The 17907-nt window shown below is 41.6% G+C and overlaps 1 protein-coding gene across 2 annotated transcripts in view; it reads right to left on the bottom strand.

Moving 5' to 3' along the window:
• Positions 1-507: 507 nt before the first annotated feature.
• taf4a (TAF4A RNA polymerase II, TATA box binding protein (TBP)-associated factor) overlaps positions 508-17907 on the bottom strand; it is a 106367-nt gene continuing 88967 nt past the window's right edge. Inside the window, exons 13-15 of one of the 2 annotated variants that reach the window (XM_043710653.2) lie at positions 12081-12137; positions 9100-9225; positions 508-2112 (exon numbers count right to left, since the gene is read on the bottom strand). In XM_043710653.2, coding sequence (XP_043566588.2) covers positions 1948-2112; positions 9100-9225; positions 12081-12137 — 348 coding nt within the window. In that variant the 3' untranslated portion in view covers positions 508-1947. Of the gene's footprint in view, positions 5122-9099; positions 9226-12080; positions 12138-17907 lie in introns of both variants that reach the window. The other variant, XM_043710655.2, reaches the window with a different exon arrangement.

Genomic DNA, 17907 nt, shown 5'->3' on the forward strand with positions numbered 1-17907 from the left:
AAATACTGAAACCACTGAGACACTTAACTAAACAACAATAACAATATAATGTTGAATAATTTGAGACATCCTAATATGTCCAACTATGTTTCCCCACACTGAGAATTTATTACGACAAATGAACAAATTTCCTTAATCCCCTTTTCTAACACTAGCATTGGAATATGATGAATAATGTAGTTTGTTATTGCTAAGCTGCCGATTTGTATTTTCTTAATTTTTTCAAGCTTTGCTGTTAGGAACTATTTCAATTTTACTGGAACTGGTTATTTATCAAGAGTACAGTAAATCACTAAAATTATCCTGCACATTACGCTATAGCCAAATGCTACCATGACATATGCTTGCTTTATCGCAGAATTGTGCTGCATTTTTTTAAAACAGAGGAATGCACATATTCTTCTTAGCTTCTCCAATTGCTTACAGGGGTTTGCTAGAAATACATAACCTAAACTAATAACCTGTAACTTTAACAAGCACCAAAGATGACAGAAAGCAAAATACAGATAAATTCATTGTTTTAATAAAGGAGTTAATTCTCTTTCAATCCTATATAAAACAATAGTAATTAAAAACTTCCTTTTTTGAAAGTAAAATATTTACATATTAACAAGTAACTGTGCAAAATTTACATGAAAAATGGAAAGACAGGATTTGTAAAAGACCAAGGTTGTAACAGTTTTCAGGCATTGGTAAAAATACTGATTAGTTTTCAGTTTACACACAGAACTCATCAGCTTAATAGCATCTTAAATGTTTCTTTTAACAACATAAAATTACACACAAAGAAAGCAAAAGTATTTACAATCATAATGTCCTATCGATAGACAATCATTTAATACAATAACCTCTGAAAATATAAAGAAAAATTTAGTATTTTTTGTATAAAAAAATAGATACAAAGAAGGGACATCGCTCTGGTTACCATTAAGTAGGTCCATAGCTTGCATACAGTCTTTTTACCAAAATAATTACGGTTTACATTGCAATTTATGTTATGTGCCAAAATTATGTACAAATTATTAGCTCACTGATAGACACCAGCAAATTGTTTTCTACACGTGATTCATACCAAGTAACAATCCTTTCACAATTCACCATTTCTTAGATTTTTTTTAACTAAAGTTTTACATTAGCTAGGTAGCCAACACAGTGCAAGTAATGTATATTTATGCAGAAAAGTTATTTTTTAAATCCTTTACGGCATCATGTATTGTATCAAATAAAAAAAAGCATTTTTTTCTTTTTACAAATGCCCTACAACATTCACAAAAGAAACCCTTCTTAAAGGCTTCCAAGGAAAGCCTCTGACATGCAAATCACATGGTGAGAACTGCAGAGTTACCACTGAACAAACTCTCCTAACTCTTCACAAACCATACATTTACAAAAGCTAAATTGAGAAAAGTACAGCAAAAGAATGGAAACAATGAAAAGTGGATAAAGATACAATAATGAAAATGTTTTTTTGCTCCATGTCCTTGAAGGTAAAACAATCCAAGGTTGTTAGCTTCAGACCCATATAATTCAAAGTCTTTTAAGCCAAAAGATTCAAAAACAGAATACTTAAATGTTTCAAGTTGCTACTAATCTGCCAAAAAGTTGGCAAATTATACACTGGTGAAATCAGAATCAGTTTTTAAATATGGCTTGTTTGGCAAGAAGGCCACTCAGTCAGGAGACGAGAAGTGATCAGACTTTTTATTTTATAAATAAAGTATCCACAGGTCTCGCTGTTTTCATTTTTCTAACTAAAATCCAAAACTTTAAAAACAGAAAGAGTTAATGTAAAGCTGAACATTAAAACATTCTCCCATTTGTAGAGTTCCACCTGTTCTCCAACTCTCTATCTTTCTTTCCTTACCTCCGTCCCCCCAAAAACTGCAAAGAAAAAGAAATGGCAGAAGGTTGTCTCGGTCAAAATCAAACGAAATCAACCCAGGACATTTATTTAAGGAATGCACGGTACAGCATTAGTGAATGGCTTGTCTCACGCTCATTCTCCAAGCAGAAGATAAGGTCCCTGAGGTTGACTCTTGTTATTCGTTGCCGTGTGAACTGTCTAGGTGTTCCAACTCCAGAGGCTCCTGGTGTCCCGCCCGTACTGGGTCCCTAGAACAAAAAGAGAGAATGGATAATATATCATGTTCGACTATAAATTCAAGGATTTATAAGGTATTGAAACATACCAATTTAAATTCCAGCAACTTTATCTCAGTCTCTAATGCCTGAAAATATGCTTTGTAAAATGCTTTACTTCATACTGCCAATACATTGTCTATTATAGAGTCATACAGCACAGACTATTACTTGCATTCAACAATCAAGCTTGCAAATCTCTTGTGTGAGATACATAAGAGATATTGTCAGGCTAACTAAATGATTTGTTTGGTGAAGAAGTCAGCAACAACTTTTTCCCTTGAAGTTATTGTTTATAAATATTAAATTTACTGTTTTGTTTAAGAGCCAGTTCTTTAGAACAACTGCAGTTCCAGCAGCTGCATGTAACTTTATGGTTTATTGTCATTTGATTTAAACCGGAACCTAAATTAATGACTCTAAAGAGTTCTGAATTGTGTCCTTCCATTTGTCTCTAAGAAAATATTTCTCTGTCCACAAGTTTATGGTCTGCGAGAGATAGCTGGATCATCTCCTCTCTGAATTGCACGTGAAGGAGAGAATGGGATTTGAAACAGTTTTAAGCTGTGAATTAGCAAAACATGTTTAGTATGTCATCAAATTAATAGCTTTATTGTAACTGCACTCAATATAGGAATTCTATTTATTCTTTTACCAAAGATGAACCAAAACTTTGGAAAAAAATTACAGGAAGGCATTGGTGTATAAATGCAGGGCAAGAAATATAAATACAAATTTTGTCAGTTTGTGACCAGTTTATAAACATAGATTAGGAAAGTTTTGTTGGGAATGGTTTTCTCCTGATTTGCAAAAGCAAGTTTACATTGGAAAGGCTCAGCATAGAGTCATAGAGATGTAAAGTATGGAAACAGACCCTTCGGTCCAACTCGTCCATACCAACCAGATATCCTAACCTAATCTAGTCCCATATCCCTCTAAACTCTTCCTATTCATATATCCATTCAGGTGCCTTTTAAATGTTGCAATTGTACCAGCCTCCACCACTTCTTCTGGCAGCTCATTCCATACATGCACCACCCTCAGCATAGAAAAAGTTGCCCCTTAGCTCCCTTTAAAAGTTTTCCCCTCTGAGCCGAAAACTATGCTCTCTAGTTCTGGACTCCCTTACCCCAGAGAAAAGACCTTATTGATTTATCCTATACATGCCCCTCATGATTTTATAAACCTCTATAAAGTCACCCCTCAGCCTCCGACACTTCAGAGAAAACAGTCCCAGCCTATTCGCTCTCTCCCTACAGTTCAAATCCTTCCACCCTGGCAACATCCTTGTAAATCTTTTCTGAACCCTTTCAAGTTTCACGACATAAGCAACATTTCCCCAAATTCTGTCAGTTATAGCATTTATCAAGTTTTGAGAAGATTTGTAGCTCAGGTTGAGGTCCTAGATGTAAGTTTGCTCAGTGAGCTGAAAGGTTCATTTTCAGATGTTTTGTCACCATACGTTTTGTCACCATAGAACATAGAACATAGAAGAATACAGCGCAGTACAGGCCCTTCGGCCCTCGATGTTGCGCCGATCCAAGCCCACCTAACCTACACTAGCCCACTATCCTCCATATGCCTATCCAATGCCCGCTTAAATGCCCATAATGAGGGAGAGTCCACCACTGCTACTGGCAGGGTATTCCATGAACTCACGACTCGCTGAGTAAAGAACCTACCCCTAACATCTGTCCTATACCTACCCCCCCCTTAATTTAAAGCTATGCCCCCTTGTAATAGCTGACTCCATACTATGTAACATCTTCAGTGAGCCTCTGGACGAAGCATTGCTGGTATTTCCTGCTTTCTACTGATATGTTTGGGTTTCCTTGGGTTGGTGATGTCATTTCTTTTTCTCAGGGGGTGGTAAATGGGATCCAAGTCAATGTGTTTGTTGATAGAGTTCCGGTTGATAGAGTTCCGGTTGTTTTTCTAATTTTCACGTGGGCAGCAAAACTTCAGCTTGGATTTTACTCCAGCTGAACAAGACAGAGCCAAATTTCATGTCCAGGATGAAAACCTGGTCCACTGTTTAGATTCCAACATCACAACTGCTTCTTCTTTAGGTCTAAGCTTGTGGAGTGGCATGCCCATTGGGCTTTGTGTAGAAACTCTGAAAGAATTATAGGAATTCTCGTGCGTGTCTCTGTTTGGCTTGTTCTAAGGATGGATGTGTAGTCCCAATCAAAGTGGTGTCCTTCCTTATCTGTATGTAAGGATACTAGTGAGAGAGGGTCATGTCGCTTTGTGGCTAGTTGACATTCGTGTATCCTGGTGGCTAGTTTTCTGCCTGTTTATCCAATGTAGTGTTTGTTACAGTTCTTTAAGTCTGTAAATGACATTAGTTTTGCTTGTTGTCTGTATAGCTTCTTTCAGGTTCATTAGCTGCTGTTTTAGTGTGTCGGTGGGTTCGTGGGCTACCATGATGCCAAGGGGTCTGATTAGTCGGGTGACGAAATGTCTGAAAACCTTCCAGCTCAGCGAGCAAACCTACATTCTTTAGCATTTATGATCAAAGAAAACAGCTTCCTAACTATCAATCTTGGTCTATGACAAAATTCTTGGACTGAGCTTAGAAGGGAAATCTCAAAGGAAGAAGGGAAAACTCAAAGGAAGAATGGCAAAAGAAAATGGTAACTGAATGGAACAGCAAGAAACTTTGCTTCCATTTTCAGACAATGCTATTTTGTACAGTGTAGGATAGAGCACAGGCAGAAAACCACACACATTCATAATATTAACCCACTTAATACTACTGAGGGCGCATTAAAAGCCTACACCAGATACATTTGTTTTTCTAATTTTCACGTAGGCAGCAAAACTTCAGCTTGGATTTTACTCCAGCTGAACAAGACAGAGCCAAATTTCATGTCCAGGATGAAAACCTGGTCCACTGTTTAGGATTCCAACATCACAACTGCTTCTTCTTTAGGTCTAAGCTTGTGGAGTGGCATGCCCATTGGGCTTTGTGTAGAAACTCTGAAAAAATTATAAAAGAATGTACCATTCAATCTATAGAATCAGTGCTGGTGTATTCTTCTAATTCACTCAACAGCCTTTCCAAAACATTTTAATTCAAATACTGGTTATCTCTGATTTAGCACAAAGAATGGCTTTCAAATAAATTGTACTAAATAGCTAACCATGCCATTTTGCCAAGTTTGTGCATCATGCACTTCAGTTGCCCAAATGCCCCAAAAGCCTGTTTCACCTGCAAACACCCACCAAATAAAGCCAACAGAAGACACACCCCATAAAAGTATTAATGAAAACAATCCAGACAGACAAAAATAATACTGTTATAGTTTTGTACGAAATTGTTGACTCAAATGACTCATATCTTAAAAGGACAATAAGATCATTTATAATATGGTGGGCTAGGGACACCCACAGAGCTGTTTGGATTGGAGCTTCAGGATTATGGCTGGAAATGTGTTGCTGGAAAAGCGCAGCAGGTCAGGCAGCATCCAGGGAACAGGAGAATCGACGTTTCGGGCATAAGCCCTTCTTCAGGAATGGGGAAAGTTTGTCCAGCAGGCTAAGATAAAAGGTAGGGAGGAGGGACTTGGGAGAGGGGCGTCGGAAATGTGATAGGTGGAAAGAGGTCAAGGTGAGGGTGATAGGTCAGACTGGGGTGGGGGCGGAGAGGTCGGGAAGAAGATCTCAGGTTAGGAAGGTGGTGCTGAATTTGATGGATTTGACTGAGACAGGGTGGGGGGAGGGGAAATGAGGAAACTGGTGAAATCCGAGTTCATCCCTTGTGGTTGGAGGGTTCCTAGCCGGAAGATGAGGCGTTCTTCCTCCAACCGTCGTTTTGTTGTGGTCTGACGATGGAGGAGTCCAAAGACCTGCATATCCTTGGTGGAGTGGGAGGGGGAATTGAAATGTTGAGCTACAGGGTGGTTGGGTTGGTTGGTCCGGGTGTCCCAGAGGTGTTCTCTGAAACGGTCCGCAAGTAGCCGGCCTGTCTCCCCAATATAGAGGAGGCCACATCGGGTGCAGAGGATGCAATAGATGATATGTGTGGAGGTGCAGGTGAATCTGTGGCGGATATGGAAGTTTCCTTTGGGGCCTTGGAGGGAGGTGAGGGGGGAGGTGTGGGCGCAAGTCTTGCACCTCCTGCGGTTGCAGGGGAAGGTGCCGGGAGTGGAGGTTGGGTTGGTGGGGGGTGTGGATCTGACGAGGGAGTCACGGAGGGAGTGGTCTTTACGGAATGCTGATAGGGGAGGGGAGGGAAATATATCCTTGGTGGTGGGGTCCGTTTGGAGGTAGCGGAAATGACGGCGGATGATGCGCTGTACATGGAGATTGATGGGGTGGTAGGTGAGGACCAGTGGGGTTCTGTCCTGGTGGCGGTTGGAGGGGCGGGGTTCAAGGGCGGAGGAGCGGGAAGTGGAAGAGATGCGGTGGAGGGCATTGTCGACCACGTCGGGGGGGAAATTGCGGTCCTTGAAGAAGGAGGCCATCTGGGTTGTGCGTTTTTGGAACTGGTCCTCCTGGGAGCAGATGCGGCGGAGTCGAAGGAATTGGGAGAATGGGATGGCGTTTTTACAGGGGGCAGGATGGGAGGAGGTGTAGTCCAGGTAGCTGTGGGAGTCGGTCAGTTTGTAGTAGATGTCCATGTTGATTCGGTCGCCTGAGATGGAAATAGAAAGGTCGAGGAAGGGGAGGGAGGAATCTGAGACTGTCCAGGTGAATTTGAGGTCAGGGTGGAAGGTGTTGGTGAAGTGGATGAACTGTTCAACTTCCTCGTGGGAGCACGAGGCGGCGCCGATAGTCAATGATGTAGCGGAGGAAAAGGTGGGGGGTGGGGCCAGTGTAGTTGCGGAAGATGGATTGTTCCACATATCCTACGAAGAGGCAGGCATAGCTGGGGCCCATGCGGGTGCCCATGGCTACTCCTTTCGTTTGGAGGAAGTGGGAGGATTGGAAGGAGAAGTTGTTCAGGGTGAGGACCAGTTCAGTCAGTCGAAGGAGGGTGTCAGTGGAAGGGTATGGTCGGTACGGCGGGAAAGAAAGAAGCGGAGGGCTTTGAGTCCATCGTGATGGGGGATGGAGGTGTACAGGGACTGGATGTCCATGGTGAAAATAAGGCGTTGGGGACCGGGGAAGCGAAAATCATGGAGCAGGTGGAGGGCATGGGTAGTGTCCCGAATGTAGGTGGGGAGTTCTTGGACTAAGGGGGACAGGACCGTGTCGAGGTATGCAGAGATGAGTTCGGTGGGGCAGGAGCAGGCGGAGACAATGGGTCGGCCGGGGCAGTCAGGTTTGTGGATTTTGGGCAGGAGGTAGAAGCGGGAGGTATGGGGTTGTGGGACTATGAGGTTGGAGGCGGTGGATGGGAGATCACCCGAGGTGATGAGGTTATGGACGGTCTGGGAGATGATGGTTTGGTGGTGGGGGGTGGGGTCATGGTCAAGGGGGCAGTAGGAGGAGGTATCTGCGAGCTGGCGTTTGGCCTCAGCGATGTAGAGGTCGGTGCGCCAAACTACTACCGCGCCTCCCTTGTCTGCTGGTTTGATAGTGAGGTTGGGGTTGCAACGGAGTGAGTGGAGGGCTGCGCGTTCCGAGGGTGAGAGGTTAGAGTGGGTGAGTGGGGTGGGGGAGTTCAGGTGACGGTTAATATCGCGGCGGCAGTTGGCTATGAAGAGGTCGAGGGCAGGTAGGAGGCCAGCACGGGATGTCCAGGTGGATGGGGTGTGTTGGAGGCGGGAGAAGGGGTCGTCAGAGGGTGGGCGGGAGTCTTGGTTAAAGAAGTAGGCACGGAGGCGAAGGCGGCGGAAGAATTGTTCGATGTCACGCCGCGTGTTGAATTCATTAATCTGGGAGCGTAGGGGAATGAAGGTGAGGCCCCTGCTGAGGACTGATCTTTCATCCTCAGAGAGGGGTAGGTCTGGAGGGATGGTGAAAACACGGCAGGGCTGGGAGCTAGGACCTGGTGTGGGGCTGGAGGTGGGTGTGGGGGCGGGGTTAGGTCTGGATTATGGCCCAATGATAGTGGAGAGGTAGTAATATAGTTCCAAATCAAAAAGGTGTTTAGCTTGGAAGGGAATTTGAAAATGATGCTACTTCCATGCATCTAATGTCCTTGTACTTCTAAATGATAGAGGTCAGGATTCTGGAAGGTACTTTCAAAGGAGCTTTGGTAAAAAGGGTGGCACTGTGGCTCAGCGGTTAGCATTGCTGCCTCACAGCACCAGCGTCCTAGGTTCGATTCCAGCCTTGGATGACTGTCTGTGTGGACTTTGCAGATTCTCCATGTGTCTGCGTGGGTATTCTCCGGGTGCTCCGGTTTCCTCCCACAGTCCAAAGATGTGCAGGCTAGGTGAATTGGTCATGCTAAATTGCTCATTGTGTAAGGTGCATTAGTCAGGGGTAAATGTAGGGGAGTGGGTCTGGGTGGGTTACTCTTCGGAGGGTTGATGTGGACTTGTTGCACCAAAGGGCCTGTTTCCATACTGTAGGGAATCTAATCTAATAAAAAAAATCTAAATTGTTGCTATGCATCTTGTAGATGTACAGTGGCAGCAGTATGTACTATCAGTGGTAAAGAAAGCAGATGGTTAAGGTGGTGTATAAAATGCCAATAAAGCAGGCTGCTTTGTTCTGGATAATGTCAAGCTTCAGGATTGTTACTGGAGCTTCAGTGATCCAGGCAGTTGCAGAATATTCTATCAGACTCTTTATTTGTGCCTTGTAGATAGGTGGTGCACAGGGCCTGGGGAGTCAGGAGGGGAGCTACCTGCTACAAACTCTATGGCCTCTGACCTGCTCTTGTAGCTGCAATATTTAAGTAACTGCTCCAGTTTAGTTTCTGGTCAGTGATGGCCTCCAGGATATTGATAGTGGGGATTCAGCGATGGCATGATACTTGTGTGGGGCGAATGTTACTGAACCTGCTTTGGAATTTTGTGTAGCATTCGTACAGTAATGATATATAATGTTTTTATATAGTACCTCTGTCCCAGCTCCAATGCCGGGTCCTGGTGAATCAACCTTCCGCTTCTTTCTGGGGCCAATTGCTGCTAATGCAGTTAAATTGGCTTCCCTCTGCCTCATCTGAGCCAATTCCTGTTGTTGCATCTAGGAATCAAAGAGTGGATCATTTATTCATGTGAAAATAGTGAATATTCTGAATATATCAAAAGTCATACTATTAGAAAATGACAAATGACTCGAAAGTTTATTACTAAAATTTGATAAATAATCAATTTCAATCAATGCTGGATGAGAAAACAGTCTTAACTAGCCTAAAATATTAACCTTTAGGAATTGTTATTTCTGTTTTCAAAATTTGCAGGTGACACAAAACTTGGAAATATTGTCAACTGTGGAGAATAATTTTTTAAAACCTCTTTTATGCAAGTGAACATCATTGGCAAGGCAACCATTTCCAGTCCACTGTTAATTAGTGGCTCATCCATTTCAAAGTTGGCTAAAATTTAACCATTTTGCTTCAGATCTGTCATCACATATAGGTTAGACTAGCTGAGAATGCCAGACTCCTTCCCTGTAGGAATTAGTGAACCAGATGCTTTTTTTTCCAAAACAAACCCCAAATTAATGATGGCTTGATGTCATGGTCACTATTACTGAGACTATCTTTCTCTTTTAAAAATCTTTACTAATTGAACTACGTCAGCTGCTATTGAATCCTCATTCCAAAAGCCCGGACCTCTGAAGTACCAGGCCTGAGACATGACCACTATCTTTCCCTTTTGTGACAGACTGCAAGTGGACACAGGCTAGTGGAGCGAACAGTCAGGTGGCTGATGAAATGTAACGTGTAAAGTGATTCATTTTGGAAGGAAGAACAAGGTTAGTCAATAAAGAATGTGATTCAAAAACAGAAAAGAAAGTGGCAATATTTACACATATTGTTGAAGGTTGCAGAGAGGATTGAGAAAGTGGTTGATACAGCATATGGAATTCTGAGTTTAAAAAGAGTAGAGAGCAAGGATGTTATGATAGGCTGTTAAGAAACATTTGTTTAGCCTCATGAGTGTTGTGTTTAATTCTGGACGTCCCACTTTAGGAAGGATGTGAAATTATTTTAGAAAGTGTATGAGATTGGTTACAGGCATAAGGAACTTCAATCATGTGGATAGATTGAAGAAACAAGGATTGGTTTCCTTCGAAGAGAAACTTGAGATTTGCCAGAGATGTTAGAAATGAAGGGTCTGGACAAAGTTGAAGGGGAAAAACAGGTTTGTGTTTGCCAAAAGTAGCAATAGAACAGTTTTAACGTAGTAGGTGGCTAAAATTTGGAATGCATTGACTGAGAGAATGACGTGGGAATATTCAACTGCAGCTTTCAAAAAGGAATTGGACAAATACTTGAAGCTAAATAAGCTGTAGGGATGGGGAAAAGGCAGGAGAGTGGGACTAGCTGATCTAATTTTGCAGAGAGACTACACAGACAAAATAATCTGTGCTTTATCAGTTCTATATTTTGTGTTCAAAAACAATAAGTTATATTCAAATAGTGCCTTAAATGTAATGAAATGTCCCAAGGCGCTTAGAGTAGGAATTAAACAAAATATGATACTTATAAAATATTAGGTCAGATAAGAAAAAGCTTGGTCAAAGAAATAGTTTTCAAAGTGTGTACTGAAGGAGGAAAGTAGGGCAGAGAGATATGGGGAGGGTATTCCAGAGCCTATAGCTGAGGAAAGCCAAAGTGCCACAAAGCAAAGATGAAGCAATTAACATTGGCAATGCACGTTAGGCCAGAATTAGAGGACTTCAGATACCTAGGAGGATTGTCAGGCTGAAGGATGAGGCAAGGCTGTGGAGGGATTTAAAAACAAGAATGAGAGTTTAAAAATCAAGATATTTCTTGAGCAGGAGCCAACATAAAGGCAGTGTAGATAGATGAATGGGAATTGGTGTGCCTTAAAACACAGTAACAGAGGTTTAGTTATCCTCAGGTTTACAAATGACAGTGTGAGAATCCATCCAGCTGTTATTATGCATAGCCAAGTTTTGTGCAATTATTGCTATTTTTCTTATCCATGATACCACTGCCTTGCTAGAGGTAGCAAGAACAATAACTTAGATGATAGAGATTTATCATCTTCCCTGGATGTCATGAAGTGCTTCAGAGCCAAATAACTACTTTTTGAAGTGATCACCACAATTGTTCACCGAAATGCAGTAACCAATTTTCACAAATTAGACAAATAACCAGTAACTTCTTTTCATGGTGATGACTAAATAAGCAATGTTTGTCAAAACACCAGCAAAATTCCCTCCTATCAGATCTCACATTTCTTTGTACTGACAACTCTGGCTAATATCCCATTCAAGAGATGCCACTTCTAACAATGTTGCACACACTCAGTATGACACTGAAGTGTTGGTCTAGATTATAAGCACATACTTTGATATGGAGCATAAGCTGATAATCAACTGACAGAGGCAGGAGAGCTTCCAACTAGGTCAAGCTAATACCTAGTAATGTAGGTAATATTTTGCATTCCAGGACATCACAATGGGAAAAGAAAATATAACTATTCTGAAATCTGATCACTGACAGTGGGATTCTGCAAATAAAAAGTGGTCAGCTTGTAAAAAAACCCAAAAAAATCGGCAGCTTGAAAGTAACAGTACCACTGTGGCAAAGTGTATTATTCTGCCATAATATATAAAAAGCAATCTTTACCTTTTCTTCGCATAAGGACATCTCTTAAGGTTTCACATCAATTTTATTAACAAAATCTACGTAGAATCTTCCTGCATACACATGCCACCTGAATGTATTTTACTGAGTTATTTGATTCTACTATTAAGCTTGATCTCAGACCAACTAGTTTAACCAGAGGTTTGACTTCCTTTCTAGGTATTTCTATTCAGTGCACCCTGCAAGTATCTTGTACAGTGTGCTAAACTTGGTACAGCATTCTTTTGTAGCAAAGGGGAAAAAGGATTATTCTTACCTCTTTGGCCTTTTGTTTTAGCCTAAGTTGCTCTGGGTCCTCTTGTCTGGAGCGAGACTGTTGACAAAAAGGAATAAAATAGTAATTTGCAAAGTAATATCGTAGAAGGTGAGGATTAAGACTGACAATTATATAAATTCCTGTAAAAGGTACTGAGTTAGAAGTACTACAATTGTTTTTATTTATTCATTTTGTGGGATGTAGGTGTCACTGGCTGGCCAGCATTTATTGCCCGTCCCTAATTGCGCTTGAGAAGGTGGTGATGAGCTGCCTTCTTGAAACACTGCAGTCTACCTGCTGTGGGTTAACCCACAACGCCATTAAGGAGGGAATTCCAGGATTTTGACCCAGCGACAGTGAAGGAACAGTAATGTATTTCCAAATCAGGATGGTGAGTGGGTTCAAAAGAAACTTAAAGGTGGTGGTGTTCCCATATATCTGTTGCCTTTGTCCTTTTAGATGGAAGTGGTCATGGGTTTGCAAAGTGCTGTCCGAGGTTCTTTGGGGAGTTTCTGCAGTGCATTTTGTAAATAGCACACACTGAGTGTCAGTAGTGGAGGGAGTGGATGCTGTGTCAATCAAGCAAACTGCTTTGTCCTGTTTGGGTGTTGTTGGGGCTGCACTCATCCAGGGAAGTGGGGAGTATTCTATGACTTTCCTAGCTTGTGTCTTGCAGATGGTGGACAGGATTTGGAGAGTCAGGAGATTGCTCTTGTAGCTATTGCACCTACGTGGTGAGTCCAGTTGAGTTTCTGATCAAGGATAACTCCCAGGGTGCTGATAGTGGGGAGTTCAGTGAAAGTAACACCACTGAATGTCAAGGAGCAGTTATTAGTGATGGTTATAGCCTGGCAATTGTGTGGCACGAATGTTACTTGCCACATGTCAGCCTAAGCCTGGATACTGTAAAGATCTTGTTGCATTTGGACACAGAGTGCTTCAGTGTCTGAGGAGATGCGAATGGTGCTGAACATTGTGCAGCCATTGGTGAAACATCCCCACTTCTGACCTTATGATGGAGGGAAGGTCATTAATGAAGCAGCTGAAGACTCCTGCAGAGACGTGCTGAAGTGGAGATGAATGACCTCCAACAATCATGACCCTCTTCCTATGTTTCAGGTATGACTCTAACCACAAGAGAGTTTCCCCCTGACACCCATTGATTGCGGTTTTAGGGGAACTCCATGATAACACACTTGATTGAATGCAGCCTTGGTGTCAAGGGCTGTCACTCTCCCCACACCTCTGGAATTCAGTTCTTTTGTCCATGTTTGAACCAAGACTGTAATGAAGTCAGGAACCCTGGCAGAATCCAAACTGGGTGTCACTGAGCAAGTTCTGCTAGATGCCACTGTTGATGAAACCTTCCATCACTTTACTGATGATCGATAGACTGATGGGGAGGTAATTAGTCAGGTTGGATTTATCATGCTTTTTATGTACAGGACATACTTGGGCAATTTTCCACATTGTTGGATAGATGCCAATATTGTAACTATACTGGAACAGCTTGACTAGGGAACGGCAAGTTTTGGAGCACAAGTATTATTGCTATCAGTACTATTGCTGGAATGCTGTCAGGGCCCATAGTGTGTGCACTATCCAGTGCCTCCAACCATTCTTGATATCACATGGAGTGAATCGAATTGGGTGAGGACTGGTATCTGTAATGCTGGGAAGACAAACATTTGAGACGGACTCCAGTTTCATGATATTTTAATTTAGATTCTAAATTGCAATGATTTATTGTTACAGTTGAAAATTGTTATTATTTCTCTCATCGTGCATTCACAAACAATATATTGGAAATACTTAGCTGTGGAGGCAACGTCTGTGGAGAGAAACACCGTTAACATTTCAGTTCAATTACCTTTCAAGAGAACTGAAATAAGATATGAATGCCAAGAACTTTAAGTCAGTGCAAGGGGAGAGGGGCAGGAAGCACAAATGCCATCATCGCATTGAATGGCCGAGTAAACACCATGTGTTGAATAACCTACTTCTACTCTTGTACCTTATGGAAGGTCTACGGCAGGGTGAAGGGCAGGAGAGATTAACTAAACCATTGATCATTTACATGTCATCAGGACACAACTTTTGTTTTTTTCAGTACATCCATTATCCCTGATCTAAGATGGCCGCAGGGTAGGGTGCCTGAGCTCACTTTTTTCTTTTTTTTGTTAGTTTTTTTTTCCTCTACATACCCTCTGGAGGGAGCTCAGTTGTGGAGACAGTGGTGATAACAGTAGTGACTAGAGGCCCAGAACCTTAGCAGTCAATCACAAGGTGCATGTTGTGCATGGGCAGACCTCTGGTGGTCAGTGACATTGCGGAAGTGGCTGGGGCCCACAGTGAGACTCTGGCAACCTTTGGTGAGGCGGCTGATGTCAAGATGGCAGCACAGAGGCCCAGGGATCGAGAGATCAAGCGTGGGGTGTGACTGTGAGAGAGTGAGAGAGAGAGAGAGAGAGAGAGAGTGTGTGAGTGTGAGTGTGAGAGAGAGAGAGAGAGAGAGAGAGAGAGTGTGTGAGTGTGAGAGTGTGAGAGAGTGTGAGAGAGTGTGTGAGAGAGAGAGAGAGAGAGAGAGAGAGAGAGAGAGAGAGAGAGAGAGAGAGAGAGAGAACCTTCATGGAGCAACTGCAGGCCCATGGCGAAAGGAGGAGTGTAATTTGGAACTTTTAACTTTATTTCCTATTCTACTTTATACTAGGAAGAATTACATTGTTGACACTAATTTCTTTATTTTTCTAGTTTTTAACCTAACATTTGTACCCAAGATGATGCTGTGACTGGCAACATTGTATACTTTTCACTGTACTCCAGTATTCCTGTACTTGAGTACACATGACAATAAACCTAATTCTAATTCTTTTCACTCTCTTAGGCTTTTGTTACAAGAGTGCTTCTTATCTAATAACCTGAAGGTCTTAAACTCTGGAAGATTGTGGAACACTGATTTATTTTAAATTAATTGGAAATATCTGGAGTGTTTAAAGTCATTGAAAGCTAACTGTGGACACTGGAGTTTTGTTTTCCTTTAAGGCTTCCTGTAAATCATCAACCTGCTGATAATTGTTTTGTTGTAGACCTCGGAGATGGCTGGTTTGAACAATGACTGATTTGGAAAGATACTTGCTTTATCTGGTTATGTTAGAGGGAAGCCTGTTAAGAACAAGCTGACTTGGAGGAAAGATTGCTTAGAACAAGCTGCAGAGCTAACCTCTCCTATTCTGAAAAGGAAACCAAGTTGTTGAGTTTAGAGTGAAATCTATTTGTTCTTTTGAGAGAGCGACTGCAAGAGCATTTCAAAATTGTGTTTCCTGAGCAAGCTGTATTTACAAACTTTCAGAGATTAACCATGTGTGATTAGTGATAGTCACTTGTGCCTGTACACCAGAGCAACACCCTCTGGAATATTCTATACTTTATTCCTTTTCCCTTCAAGAATAACCCACTGGCCAAAAAGCATTTTTTTTCCCCAGAAAGTCAATGTCTGCAGAGAAATCTAATCTTTTCTCCTCTTTTACTGAAGAGAGAGAGAGAGAGAGAGAGAGAGAGATGGAGAGATGTTTTAGGGATAGTTACAGGAAGAAGCATTTAAACGTCTCTATTACTAGCTGTGTACGTTAACCAATTATCGCACCTTTGTGGAATAAGACCACAAGATATAGGAGCAGAAGTTAGGCCATTCAGCCCATCAAGTCTAATCCACTATTCAATCATGGCTGATACATTTCTCAACCCCATTCTCCTGCTTTGTCCCCTTACCCCTTGATCCTCTTGACAATCAAGAACCTATCTATCGGTGTCTTAAATATACTCAATGATCTGACCTCCACAGTCTTCTGTGGCAGTGAATTTCATTCATTCACCACTCTCTGGCTGAAGTTTCTCCTTATCTCCACTCTAAAATGTCTTCCCTTTACTCGAAGGCTGTGCCCTTGGGTTCTAGTCTCACAAAACAATGGTAACATCTTCCCAACATCCACTCTGTCCAGGCCATTCAGTATTCTATAAGTTTCAATTAGATCCCACCGCTGCCCCCTCCCCCCCATCCTCTAAACTCCAAGTATAGACCCAGAGACCTCAAACATTCCTCATATGTTAAACTTTTCATTCCTGGGACCATTCTCTGAACCTCCTCTGAACCGGTTCCAGGCCTGTACATTCTTCCTGAGATATCAGGCCCAAGCCTGCACACGATACTCCAAATGCTATTCAACCAGAGCCTTCTAAAGCCTCAGAAGTACACTCCTACTGTTATATTCAAGTCCTCTCAAAATAAATGCCAACATTGCATCTGCTTTCCTAACTACTGACTCAACTGCAAGTTTACCTTGAGAGAATCCTAATCTAGAACTCCCAAGTGTCTTTGCATTTCAGACTTCTGAATTTTCTCACTTAGAAAACAGCCCATGCTTCTATTCTTCCTACCAAAGTGCATGACCTCATACTTTCCCACTTTGTACCCAATCTGTCACTTCTTCGCCCACTCTCCTAACCTGTCCAAATCTTTCTGCAGCCTTCCCACCTCCTCAATACTACATGTCCCTCTACCTATCTTTGTATCATCTGCCCTCAGTTCCTTCATCTAGATCATTAATGCATAAAGTGAAAAGTTGTGGTCCCAACACTGACCCTTGCAGAACACAAGCTCTCACTTGTTTTGATAAAAAATCCACAATTATGTTTAAGAAACCTAATTGACAGATCTTGTTCTTTGCAACCTGATAAACTATTTTACTGGTCAACTTAGTAACTGGAAAATGTATTTTTGTTTTATGGGTGAACTGTTGAGTAGAGTGACCAGAGTGTTGGTACATGCCAGCTTTAATTATAACACTTCTACATAATGAAATACTTTGCTCATTAATCTCACCTCCCTATCACACCCATCATTTTGTTATTCCTGCCCCCTCCCCTCCCACTGATTTCAAACCTCTTACATTTCTATCTTTCTTCACTTCTGATGAAAGGATTTCAACCTGAAATACTAATAGAGTTCCTTGCCATAATTGATGCTTGACCTACTACTGGCTTACATTGTTACATTATTAACTCAAATGATTCCAGTGTTGTGTTTATATATCAGAGACAAGTGTATTGTGAAATAAAGCTTTAGCTTGCACAATGTACTATTTATAACCCACAATAATCAACCTGGTGCAATGAAATACAGGTTTGTGGATTGAGTGAAGCTAAAATAAATTTTCTTTTAAAGTATGACCTAAGATTAATTACAATGTGCTGAGTAATGACAGTTAAAGAATTGCAGACATTATAACTTACAGTTGGTACATTAAAGGTGGTGCAATTTTCTGCTGTTTCAGGTGGATGGTAAAGCCAAAAATAACCGAACTAGTATTTCTTAAAATTAAAAAAACAAACTCCACTTAGCAGATGTCTTAATTAAATATGAACAGTTCCAGCAGATGCCTTCCATAAATGTAAACGTTATGTGCAGAATTTTATCACTCAGATGATCACATTATATTGAGGTGGGAACAGATAATTGAAATCGTTTGAAGACCTGACTTGTTCCAAAATCTGCAGCATTTTAAAAAGCCCTGTGTACCAGACACAATTTAAAAGTTGATTAAAACTGTATATCTGATTTGCTGAGCCTATTAAGTTAGTAGTGCAGTGCAAATACATATTGGATATGTCCCCAAATAACAAGTATGTTTAATACAGTATAATGACTTTGAAAAGTTAAAGTAACTTTGTAATGGATTCCTATGCTTACGAAGAAAACAGGTAACTCTACTTTCTCGCTATAAGCAACTGCCCATCAACATGGGACCATATCACTAAAGGGAACTGCACT

Source organism: Chiloscyllium plagiosum, unplaced genomic scaffold (assembly GCF_037043375.1).
Source record: "Chiloscyllium plagiosum isolate Xiang-an unplaced genomic scaffold, Cpla_swu_hap1 HiC_scaffold_15, whole genome shotgun sequence".
Classification (NCBI taxonomy): Eukaryota; Metazoa; Chordata; class Chondrichthyes; order Orectolobiformes; family Hemiscylliidae; genus Chiloscyllium; species Chiloscyllium plagiosum.